General features: G+C 50.1%; 2 protein-coding genes and 1 long non-coding RNA gene across 4 annotated transcripts in view; 2 read left to right on the forward strand and 1 right to left on the reverse strand.

Moving 5' to 3' along the window:
• The window catches only part of LOC115083512 (oocyte zinc finger protein XlCOF6-like), a 28,897-nt gene extending 24,842 nt beyond the window's left edge, over window positions 1-4,055 (reverse strand). Inside the window, exons 1-2 of one of the 2 annotated variants that reach the window (XM_029587381.1) lie at window positions 3,867-4,055; window positions 1,439-1,523 (exon numbers count right to left, since the gene is read on the reverse strand). In XM_029587381.1, the coding sequence (XP_029443241.1) occupies window positions 1,439-1,523; window positions 3,867-3,890 (109 nt within the window). In that variant the 5' untranslated portion in view covers window positions 3,891-4,055. Of the gene's footprint in view, window positions 1-1,438; window positions 1,524-3,721 lie in introns of both variants that reach the window. The other variant, XM_029587382.1, reaches the window with a different exon arrangement.
• LOC115083510 (zinc finger protein 189-like) overlaps window positions 1-12,695 on the forward strand; it is a 537,273-nt gene that overhangs the window by 386,530 nt on the left and 138,048 nt on the right. The gene's annotated exons all lie outside the window — the stretch shown is intronic.
• On the forward strand, window positions 4,185-6,372 carry LOC115083530. The gene is made up of 3 exons (XR_003854351.1): window positions 4,185-4,272; window positions 4,671-4,747; window positions 5,026-6,372. It is a non-coding gene; the product is annotated as an uncharacterized LOC115083530 (long non-coding RNA).

Here is a 12,695-nt window from a genome sequence, read left to right on the forward strand (position 1 = left end):
GTGATCTCATAAATTTGTCTGAATGGATGCTGCCTAATTCCAGAGATTACCCTTCTCGAATGATGTTTAGGACCCATTTGTCCTACATTATCTCGACCCATCTTTGGTAGAAGAGGGCCAGTTGACCCCCTATATCTTCTTCCTATGGATGGTTCGGCCTCTTCTCATTCTGGCCTACGGCTGGAGCCTGCCCTCGGTCCTGCTCCCTTCTTGGTGTGTCTGCTCCGAAAGGACTGGGACCTTCCGGAGGGGCGAGTGCCTGGAACTGCGCGTTACTGTAGGGTCTAAAGCACTGCGATCCTCTGTCCTTGGTTCTTCTGGGGGAGGATCGCTGAGGTCTTTTACTCCTATCTTCCGGTAGTCGGGGCACTGGAGATTCGCCCCATTTGTTGGCTAATTTCTCCAATTCGCTTCCAAAACAAGAGAGATCCTTTAAACGACATTCTCGTGAGGTTCACTTTAGATATCGCATACCAGTCATGGTGGCCAAGCCTGCTAGTGCTGCTGCCTCCAGGCTTGGCCACCAGTGCCTTTGCGTTCGGCAGCAGCTTCAGCTCACATCCTTGCTTTTTCAAGCAGGTAGCAGGAGTGGGGATCTCAGCCTAGGCCACCTGCAACCCCAGGCAGCAGAGGCATTGCAAGATACCTAAAAGACCCGGGGCACGGATCCATAAGCCCCTCCTCCCTTCTGCTGAGATTTTTATAATTAACCATCTCAGTCCCGATCAGCAGCAATCAAAGAAGGTGAGAGACGATGGGGAGAGCAGCTGGTGGGCCTCTCTGAAACCATCTTCAGGCTGGATGGTGGCACGAGGACCCTGTGTGTGTGACGAGCCTGCTCTCCCCCTCTCCCTCATCCATTTTATTTTACTCTGTTGTTTCTCCCTTACCTTTCCTCTCTCTTTATATTTCCTGCTCCTATCCCCTGTCCCCCCCCATTCCCCAACATCCTCCTATACATCTCCCTTTTCCCTCAGCTTTCTCTCTCCTGCCTCACTAAATTATTCCTCTCTCCTCCTTCCCTTTACCCTTTCTACTGTCACATTCCCTTCATTCTCTCCTACCTCCATGCATTTCTCCCACCCTTCTCTCTCCCATGATCCTATCCCTCTCACCTTCTCTCCCTCCTCCTACACATCTCCCTCCCTCCACATCTTTCTAGCCCTTTCTACCGTTCTCTTGTGACTTTATCATTTCCAGTTTAAGCCTCTTCTTCTGTCTGCCCCATCCTCTTAGTCTCTCTCTTTCGGGCCAGGATGTCATTTATTCCTCTCTCTCTCTCAAGCTTTTATGTTGGAAAATACCACAGAAAAGACCTGGATTACAGTGAGCTGAAATAACAGAGGCTTTCATTCAATGTATAATCACATAATATTCTGCTCTTCCCCCTCCCAAAAATGTATGTCTGAAAAATAAAAGAGAAAATGTCCCTTCTTACCTTGTGAGCTGAGCATCTGATAATTCTCCTTCATCACATCCTTGTAAAGCTCCTTTTCCCATTCTTTTAAATCCTCCGACTTCTCCTGGGAGAAACAGACAGAGAAGTCATTAAAGGTTACTGGGACCTGAAACACAAACCAGAAACTCGTTCACCTCCTTTTGCATCCCCTCCATCAGGAGACCTCCCAGTGCTGGGGCTCAGCAGGGCAGGGGGAGAGGTTTCTGGGTGTAAATAATTCACAATCACATAGCGCAGTCCCAGAGCAGGATAATATCAAATAGAAACCAGTTATACACGGAGTCTGCAATACAAAGTCTTGCTTGGTGAGATTCCTGGTGTAACCGGACACTGTAAAATATGGACAAAGCAGGCAGCAGAAAGCAAGAACAGCAATTCTCAACCAGTGGGTCACGGCTTCCTGGTGTCCCACTGCCCTCTCCTTCATCGCTGCGAGATGCACACACTCTTCCACTAACTCTGCCGCCATTCAATCCGGGCAGCTGGCAACATCAGCGGCATGGCCCTTTCTTCATCCTGCCCCCACAGCCCAGAACAGGAAGTGATGTACAGTGGGGTGCGTGGGAAGATGAGAAGAGCCTGCTGTATAAAGTAGCAGCAGAAGCACAGGCCTGGACCAAAATAAAACACAGCCAGCGATCAGATGGGAGGAGGAGGCTACTGTAGCTGTCATTTGTCCTAGAGACGAGGAGGGTTGTGAGTGTCAGCAAGCCAGAGGGAGAGAGAGCATGTGCGTGACTGAGAGTATGTATGTAAGAGAGAGCATGTTTCTGCAGGTGTGATTAACAGTATGTGTCTAAGTGAGAGAGTGTGTGTGTGTGATTGAGAGCAAGTATATAAGTAAGAGAGAGTGCACATATGTGACAGAGAAAGCCAGGTCAGGGAGATGTCTGGTGTGTGTGAGGGGGACAGAAACTGGTCTGGGAGGTGACTGGTATGTGTGTGAGGGATAGAGACTGGGCTGGGAGGTGACTGCTTTGTGTGCCATATTGTGTGTAGGAGGTGAGACCTGCTGCTGCCTCTCTGCTGCTGTCCAGCTCAGCAACACAACAATCCAAAGAGATCCACACTCCCCCAGGACCAGGTATGGCAAGCACAAGGAGTGATGGGAAGCAATGAGCAGGAGGCAAGAACAGGAGTGAGAGCAAGAGGAGAGGGAGTGTAGTGATCAGGGAGAGCAAGAGGAGAGGGAGTGAGAGCAAGAGGAGAGGGAGTGTAGTGATCAACCAGACCAACTAGAAAACAGCACCAAGCCAAACTCCTGACTCCTTCCCCCAAAGTCATCAAACATGCCACGATCAGAGATAGATCATTCATTATAGCAGGCACTTCCCATTGGAACAATATGCCACCCCACCTACGCCAGGAACCCTGCCATAAAAAATTCAAACAGAATCTTAAAACCTGGCTCTTCAAACTAGCATACCCTGACTAACCGTCTACTCCCATAGATACACACCCTACCCTCACGCCCCCCCCCCCCCGACTGACACGCCCTATTGAACTTAACAACCATGATCCTCATCCATTCCCATTCCTCCAACCCCCATTCCCATTCCTCCAACCCTCCCTCATCCTCCTCCCCTCCAACCCTCCACCCTCACCCTCCCCACCATCCTACCACCTGATCTAACCGCATATATTCCCTGGCACCATGTGAATAATTAAAATGTAAATATAGTTATTGTGAATATAGTTAATGTGAATATACTTAAAATATGTGAACATGTAACCACCTTTCAAGTTGAATTAGTTGCCTCAATGTTTCCTCCTACTATAAATTATTGTAAAGCCTGTTGCTATGTTATGTTACATTGTGAACCGAGGTGATGTTTTTAACGTGCCCCGGTATATAAAAAACCCTTAAATAAAATAAAAATAAATAAATAAAAGAAGAGGTGTGGGAGAGTTGGGAGCAGGGAAAAGGAGGAGGGAGAAGAGACAAATGACATCAAGAATGGGGAGAGAATAGGGGATTGAGTGGGGAGGTCGGGGCATGGAGCAAGCACAATGGGGGTGGGAAGGGGCTGAGGATTTTGCTGAAGGAGGAAGCTGGTGGTGGGGGTGGGAGGGTGACATCTCTCCTCCCCACCCCAGTCCCCTCTTCTCTCTCCAACTATCCCCACTGCCTCTTGATCTTGACTTCACCCCTCAGTTCTCTTCTCACCTGCACCAACCATTTCCTCTTGCTCTTATTATATTATTTTTATATTTCTCAAGTTTATGCAAATTCATGTAAACGAGGGGGAGGGGCCATCCCACCTCAGTCAAGTGTCCAGTTCTGGTCTGTGGAAAAGTCCAAGAGGGTCCCGAAGTCTCTTTTCTGCACGGGCTCCTATTAACGTCAGGGCTGACTCTGCAGCAGAGTTTGTAGAGGGAGGGTAAGAAGTTGGGGGCGGTCTCCTACCTGAGCAGAAGCTCCTGCCTGCATTTCCCTCTCTGCTTTGGATGCTTTCAGGAACAGAAATGAATCGGGGGGGGGGGGGGGTCTCTTTCTGGGGAAGAGCTGAGTGTTTGCCTCTTGCAGAGCAGCTCAGGGGGTGCTACAGGGGCAGGAACCTGAGACCGGGGCTGAAGGCTCTGATTTCCAACTCTTAACCTGCAGATGAAAGGGGAAAAGACGCGTCACGTGACGTCTCTCCGTTCCTCTAGCAACGGAGCTGGGCGCAGGCTTATGACATCACTCAGGGGGCGGGCGGACCTTACGTCATCCCCTTGGAAGAGAAGGGCACGGAGCATGCTCAGTTGGACGCTGATGCTTTCAGCGGCCATGTTTACTGGCAATCCCCGTGCTCGTGAACCAGGGGTGCCGGGTGGGAAAGGTTTCCGCTTTTTTGGCTGCGGGACTTGGGGGCTTTTGCTTTTTTTTTTATTCTTGGGCGGGAGGGGAGCGGGGAATATGTACTTAAAGCTGCACAGCATGATGCACCGACCTTTCCCTGATGCCTCACCGTCACAGCAAGCTGCTGCAAGCCCTGAACAGGGGACTGCAGGGCATCAACACAGACGTGAAAACAAGCTTGTGCCTGCTGTTTGGTTTCTTTTATTCTGCACAAAAAAAGAAAGAAAGAAAATCCCTTGCAAGCACCATTTAGAGGAGGAGAATCAGCTGGGCGGGCGGGGGTTTGGCCAGTAAATGTGCAGTGTTTCTCTGTTTTAAATAAATATAAACAATGTTATTAACTCATCTATTTTTTTTGTTTTGTTATAGCTGAGTGTGCCTCCCATGGTAAATGGTCAAAATACTTATGAGTTGCTCCTTAGAGAGTTGACCAGTGTTAAGTACAGGTAAGATTATGGCCCTTAATGCATTGCTCCTCACCCCTGCTTGAGAGCTTTTGCTTAGAAAACCACCACCTAGATACCGTTTGAAAAAAAACATTATGATTGGGTACAAGGGTGGCTTGCATGGGTAAGAAGAAGTTTATAAAGGACCTGCTTAGGCTCACAGGAGATGGGAGCCTACTACTGTATGACAACTGTACTTGCAAGTTTCTGAAATAAAGACTTTTTGTGTTCACTCTCTTACCTTCCAAGAAGGCTTTGTTTGTTTCTTTCATACCCAGTCTAGCTCCCTTCTGAACCTTGATTGCTGGGTAAAAAATCTACGTTCCCCTGGATGGGCAGCAGACGAGAGACTTCAGGAGAGTGTTCATGGATGCTTAAGAACTGCGGCCAGGCCCATTGCAAGGGAGCCACTAAAACCTTGTTATGAATATACTTTTCTATGTCATTTATTTTACTGTTTTTTATATACATTGTTAATTTTGTAAACTTGTATGCAGACAATGCAGGAGTGCAGAATAAAAATTATTTTCACAACTTTTGAGTTTTGGGCTGGATTGGGTGACCAATTGGGCTGAAAAAAAATTTGGCAGCTGGCAACACTGCCCGTAATTGAAGAAGCTGACCCTGGAAGTAGCCGCACAGGGTCAGCAGGAGTCTTTCCTCAGTTTTGCACAGACTCTGGAGGAAATTAGCAGATCGGTGCTACCAAAAACAGCTGGCGGTCAGAGAAAATCTGAGGTCACAAAACTCAAGCTGTGGAAACTTTCCAATAGACTAATGGACTCCTAAATGCAGCGGTGCCAGAATACTTCGGGAACCAGATTCCTGTTCTTTACTGTTGCGAAAATCAGAAAAATAAATTACGAGAAAACACAAATGACCTTGCACGCAGGGCTGTGCTCAAATGTGGATACCGGTGCCAGTCTTACATGCAAGGCCATTGTGGTCCTACTCCTTCCAGCTTGAAGCACTTTCCTTCTTATTCCTGTATTTTGTTAACTTCTTGGCCTGAGGTGGCGTAAAAGTTAAATCGCACTTCTGGTGGCCATGATATTCTATTTCTATGCCATGTGTTCCATTGCTCTGCCCTTGTGGCTGTGTCTAGTTCTTTCTTCCACAGTGGACAGAGCAGTGGAATAAGTGTGGCCACCAGAAATGGGAGTTTACTCCACCTCAGTAAGGAGTTGCAGTTCCAGTGTAAGCTCTCTAGGGCTTGCACCTACAGCTGAACAAGACATAAGCTCTCTGGAGAAGGAACCTTCAGGCTGAATAGTGTGCTCTGCTGCTGGGCATCCCAAAACTGGGCATGCTGTTCAGTTGCAGGTGCCCCCACTCCCGGGGAGAATTGATGCTTTTTAGACTTGCTGTTGGTGCCTGCCCCTGAAAGCTTATGCTTTGATTTTACTTGCCATTCTGGAAAATGGGCTGGGACGCATGATTTTGTTCCCTTTGGAATTGCGGTTTTGTTTTGTTTTTTAATTTGTTTTTTATTCGACATGTATACAGTTTATACAACAAATTTTGATTGTATAACAAACAGCAAATGTAAATCCGATCGCTTAATGACAATTAACACTTTGCAATCGATACTAAAAGATCCAATGAATAAAATGGAGACAATGTGATTTGGTTGGATAATTGTGTAATTTTTTTTAAATCTCTTACTTTCGTTACCCCCCTCCCTACCCCCACCCCCACCCCAAGGGGTCCAGTATTGGTCCTAGAGTATCCCTTCAGGATAGTTCAGAAGGGTTTTTACTCAACGCACAATTAAACTCTGGAATTTGTTGCCAGAGGATGTGGTTAGTGCAGTTAGTATAGCTGTGTTTAAAAAAGGATTGGATAAGTTCTTGGAGGAGAAGTCCATTACCTGCTATTAATTGACTTAGAAAATAGCCACTGCCATTAGCAATGGTAACATGGAATAGACTTAGTTTTTGGGTACTTGCCAGGTTCTTATGGCCTGGATTGGCCACTGTTGGAAACAGGAAGCGATATTCAGCACCTATGAATATGCACTGGTGAAAGACTCTTTCCATGCACTGAATGTGGAAAAGCTTTAGGGAGAAGGGAGAGCTTACAGAGCATCTGAGAATTCACAATGGGGAGAGACCCTTTACCTGCACTGAATGTGGGATAAGCTTCAGGAGGAAGGGAGCGCTTGCACAACACCTGAGCATTCACACTGGAGAGAGACCCTTTACCTGTACTGAATGTGGGAAAAGCTTCGTGGATAAGGGAGCACTTACACAACACCTGAGCATTCACACTGGGGAGAGACCCTTTACCTGCACTGAATATGGGATAAGCTTCAGGAGAAAGGGAGCGCTTACACAGCACCTGAGAATTCACAGTGGGGCGAGACCCTTTACCTGCACTGAATGTGGGATAAGCTTCAGGGAGAAGGGAGCGCTAACACAGCACCTGAGAATTCACACTGGGGAGAGACCCTTTACCTGCCCTGAATGTGGGAAAAGTTTCAGCGGGAAGGGAGCGCTAACACAGCACCTGAGCATTCACACTGGAGAGAGACCCTTTACCTGCACTGAATGTGAGAAAGCTTCAGGGAGAAGAGAGCGCTTACACAACACCTGAGCATTCACACTGGAGAGAGACCCTTTAGCTGCACTGAATGTGGGATAAGCTTCAGGGAGAAGAGAGCGCTTACACAACACCTGAGCATTCACACTGGGGAGAGACCCTTTACCTGCACTGAATGTGGGAAAAGCTTCAGGAGGAAGGGAGCGCTTACAAAACACCTGAGCATTCACACTGGGGAGAGACCCTTTACATAATTGAATATGGGAAAAGCTTCCAGGGGTGAAGCTCCAGTTAGCCCTTGCACCAGACTCTCGACTCTTTGACCTCTCAAAGGTCCACCTAAATCCCAGCGGTCCTTCTGGGGGGACCGCGGCCTTCCAGTGGCGAAGACACAGTTCCTCTCCTTGACATCACAACTCTTCGTCGGCCTCCACAGTCATCTCAGTTTTCAGTGCCGAGGGTCAGCTGGTCGCATCTTCTGTTCTGCCTCGCCACCCGAGAACGTGGAGAGGGGCTTCATTCGGAAGTCAACGTCCTCAGAAGGGGCTGGATTCTTCTTCGTCGGAAAGAAGGACGGAAGCCTTCGTCCGTGCATTGACTACCGGGGCCTGAATGCTGTAACGGTCAAGGACCGTTACCCCTTGCCCCTCATCTCTGAGCTCTTCGATCGGCTGCAAGGTACGAGGATCTTCACCAAGCTGGACCTCCGAGGGGCCTATAACCTGATTTGCATCAGAGAGGGTGACGAATGGAAGATGGCCTTCAACACTCGAGACGGCCACTATGAGTATTTAGTGATGCCTTTCGGGCTCTGTAATGCTCCAGCGGTGTTCCAGAACACCATGAATGAGATTCTCCGCGATCTCCTGTATCGGTGTGTGGTCGTGTACCTGGAAGACATTCTGATATTCTTGGACTCTTTGACCACTCACCGCCAGCACGTCGTCCAAGTATTGCAACTCCTCCGAGAGAATAGACTGTACGCAAAATTCGAAAAGTGCCTATTTGAGCGGGAGTCCCTTCCCTTCCTGGGGTATATCATCTCCAGCAAGGAATTTCGTATGGACCCCAGAAGCTAAAAGCCATTCGGGAATGGCCGCAGCCGTCCGGATTAAAGACACTCCAATGGTTTTTGGGTTTCGCCAATTATTGCCGGACCTTTATTCCTCACTATGTGTCCATCGTTGCCCCCATGACAGCCTTGACCCGGAAGGGCGCGGACCCCAAGCACTGGCCTCCAGGAGCGGAGGCAGCTTTCCTCCGACTCAAAGAGGCGTTTCTACTGCAGCTGTGCCTACACCACCCGGACCCGCAACGGCTGTTCATCATTGAAGTGGACGCATCCTCAGAAGCCAGACTTCAAAGAACCACAAACTACGCCCATGTGCCTTCCTCTCTCGTCAGTTCTCTCCGGCAGAACGGAATTACGCCATTGGTGACAAGGAGCTCCTAGCCATTAAAGTGGCTCTAGAAGAAGGGCGCCCTTGGCTAGAGGGGGCACAGCACCAGTTTACGGTCTACACGGACCATAAAAACCTTGAGTACCTGCATCGAGCGCAGTGACTCAACCCCCGGCAGGCACGTTGGGTGTTATTTTTCACTCATTTCAACTTTGTCCTACGCTATCGACCTGCCGGGAAGAATCTCAAGGCCGATGCCTTGTCACGAGTCTTCGAGACTACTGAGAACCCTGATGACCCTCAGTTCATCATCGAACCATCACGGGTCCTACTGCCGCCACCACGACCATCCCTCCTGGGAAAACTCTGGTTCCGCCGCGCCTGCGGAAACAAGTCCTGGCGTAGGCTCATGACTCCCATTGCTCCAGTCATCCGGGACAATACCGGACATTACAGACCCTTCGCCAATTCTACTGGTGGCCTAAGGTCTACAAGGATGTCCAGTCCTATGTAGAGTCCTGCCAGTCATGTGCTTGTCATAAGAGGATTCCAGGTGCGACCCCAGGCTTGCTTCAGCCTTTACCAGCCCCCTCGGAACCATGGACCCACCTTGCGACAGACTTCGTGGTCGACCTGCCATCGTCCAGCGGGAACACGGTCATATGGGTGGTCATTGACCGGTTTAGCAAAATGGCACACTTTGTGCCTCTCCCAGGGTTGCCGTCCGCACCACAGCTGGCCCAGTTCTTTGTCCAGCATATCTTTAGGCTGCATGGCCTACCAAGGAGTATTCTCTCGGACCGAGGCCCTCAATTCACTGCCAGATTCTGGAGGGCCCTTTGCCAGAAGTTCGACGTCACTCTGGACTATACTTCTGCCTATCACCCTTAGACCAGTGGTCTAGCTGAGAGAAAGAACCAAACCTTAAAGCAGTTTCTCCATATTTATGTAAATAAGAAGCAGGACGACTGGGCAAGTCTACTGCCTTGGGCGGAATTTGCCCTTAACTCACATCTTTCCACGGCTACTGGGTCATCACCATTCCAGATAGCCTATGGGAAGCAGCCACGCCCGCCGCTGCCGATTCCCATTTCCGTCACGTCCCCGGTAGCCCAACTCTCAGCGGACGAACTGCACCGTCTGTGGGTCTCCACATGGCGCGCATTGATTAAAGCCAGTCAGGTGGCGAAAAGGTATGTCGACCAGTGACGGAGGCCGTACCCGCCTCTGAGACCAGGTCAAAAGGTCTGGCTGAGCACCCAGTTTATCCGCCTGAAGCTGCCATCAGCACGATTGGCACCTCAATTCATTGGGCAGTTTCCCATCATTCAATGAATCAGTGCAGTATTGTACCAGTTGCGGTTGCCACCTTCGCTCAAGATACACAACACATTCCATACCTCTCTCTTGAAGCCTCTGGTACTATCCTGGCCTTCTAGTACGCCTCCAACTCCCCAACCTATTGCCTCCAAAGACGACCTCACCTATCAAGTCCAAGAGGTGTTGGACATGAGGAAACATGGAAAGAAATGGGAGTACCTGTTAGCCTGGGAGGGGTTCAGCCCCGAAGAAAACAACTGGGAGCCGTTGGCCAGCATCTTAGACCAGGGCTTACTTGAGCAGTTCCACAGAGACCAACCGTCTAAACCCAGGCTTCCGGGGAGACACCCTAAAGAAAGGGGTACTGTTGTGTTCCGCAGCCATGTGTGCCCACGGCCGCATCCCTCTACCTTCCCGCGATGGTGACCCGCCACGGTAGTATCAGGGAAGATCGCCTCCTGTTGGTCCCCGTTATCCCTGCGCACCGGCGCGGGCCTCCAAGTTGGCCGCCAGGTCAGGAGCCGTCCCTGCTCCTCCCGCGCAGCATCAGGCAGCTCTCCTCCGCGGCACGATCCAAGATGGCCACCGCCATCTTAGGTGCGAAGCCGCGCCTCCTTCTGAGATTTAAAGGGACATCGTCCCTTTAACTACCTGCAGCTGATTCCAATGAGCCAGAGCAGAGGAAGTATATAAGGAGACTTCCTCTGCTCATTCCTTGACTTGTCAACGTCTCTTGTAGCGCTGTTTAAGTCTGCTTGCTTCGGTGAGTCTTCTTACGCTTTAGATCCTTGTTCCTGGTTCCTGTCTCGTCTTGGTGTTCCTGGTTCCTGACTTCGGATTGGCTAACGGTGATTCCTGGTGTGTGACTTCGGACTGGCAAGTGGCGATCCCTTGGTGTAAGACCTCGGACTGGTAAGCGACGACCCTCTGGCACTTGACTTCGGACTTCCTCTGGACCATCATCTCCAAGGGCCCACCTAAGTCCCAGCGGCCCGGGTCACTATGGGCTCCTCCCAGGGGGACTGCAGGCTTCCAGGGGTGAAGCCCCAGTTAGCCCTTGCACTGGACTCTCGACTCCTTGATCTCTCAAAGGTCCACCTAAGTCCCAGCGGTCTGGGTCCCTACGGGCTCCTCCTGGGGGGACCGCGGACTTCCAGTGGCGAAGACACAGTTCCTCTCCTTGACGTCACAACTCTTCGTCGGCCTCCACAGTCATCTCAGTCTCCAGTGCTGAGGGTCAGCTGGTCGCATCTTCTGTTCTGCCTTGCCACCCGTCGGGAGAACCTAAGGATCTTCCTCCTAAGGAATACCATCCTCCTGTTGGCCCAAGGGTTCACAAGCCTGAGCATAACACTTTATTATGGAGAAAGTAAGGTTAAGCCCGCAGAGCAGGAGGAGGTATAGACACAGTCTAGCAGTAGGGATGTTCCCAGGTAATACCTCTGAGGTTGTAAAGCTGGTAGAAGTCCGCGGAGCGGGGTAAGCCAGGAAGTTCCTCAGATGGAAGGATTCCTCAGATTACAGATCCGGTAGAGGCCCGCAGCGTGGGGTATGCCGAGGAATCTGTGCAGGTGGAAGGCTGAGGTGAAGGTAGTCCGAGGAATCCAAGTGTGCAGTGATATCCTTAGCACGAGGTGTCTGGAGAGACTAGCTGAGGAGAGGCGGTAGTGGCCCATTTATTACCCTTGGACAGAGGCAGGTCAACCACAAGGTCCATGGTGATATGCATCTAGGGTTCACTTGGAGCAGGTAACGGTTGGAGAAGACCCCAAGGATGACCAGGTTTTTGACTTGCACATGTCGGGCAAGGCGCTACATAGGCCCGTATATCATACTTTACTGAAGGCCACCAATAATATCTCTTGATGGTAGCCAGGGTTTGAGATTGACCAGGCCTGCGAGCAGGGAGTCATGGGCCCACTTGAGGATTTTCTTTTGGAGCGTCCAAGGGACCACTGTCTTCCCAGTTGGAACCGCAGGTGTGGCTGATAGCATAACCTTAGCTGGGTCAATTATATGGTGTGGGGCATCCAGAATGTCCTCTATAGTGAAGGATCCTGAGAGAGCATCTGCACAAGTGTTTTGGTCTGCTGGATGGTACTTCAGGAGGAAATCGAACCGATTAAAAAATAGGGACCAGCGGGCTTGCCTGTGGTTCAGTCATTGCGCATGACGTAGATATTCTAATTTTTGTGATCCGTGTAGACCATTATTTGATGTTGTGCCCCCTCGAGCCAAGGGCGCAACTCTTCAAATGCCAGCTTGATGGCCAATAGCTCCTTGTCTCCTATGCCATAGTTTCGTTCTGCTGGGGAGAAGCGCCGTGAAAAAAAGGAGCATGGATGTAAAGTTTGGGTGTCACTGTGCTGGCTCAGCACAGCGCCAACTCCGCATCAGAGGCATCCACCTCGACTATGAATGGGCGTCAAGGATCCAGGTGGCGAAGACATGGCTCTTTGAGGAATGCCTTCTTGAGCTCGTGAAAGGCGATAACAGCTTCTTGAGATCAATGAGAGGGGTTAACCCCGTTGTGCGTCATGGTGGTCAGAAGTGCAGTCAAGATGGAATAATGGTGTATGAATGAACGATAATAGTTAGTGAAACCGAGGAAACGTCGCAAGGCTTTGAGGCCAGTAGGTTGGGGCCAATCCTGAATACTCTGAGATTTTTGAGGATCCATTTGGAAC

The sequence above is a fragment of the Rhinatrema bivittatum genome, chromosome 2 (genome assembly GCF_901001135.1).
Source record: "Rhinatrema bivittatum chromosome 2, aRhiBiv1.1, whole genome shotgun sequence".
Taxonomy (NCBI): domain Eukaryota; kingdom Metazoa; phylum Chordata; class Amphibia; order Gymnophiona; family Rhinatrematidae; genus Rhinatrema; species Rhinatrema bivittatum.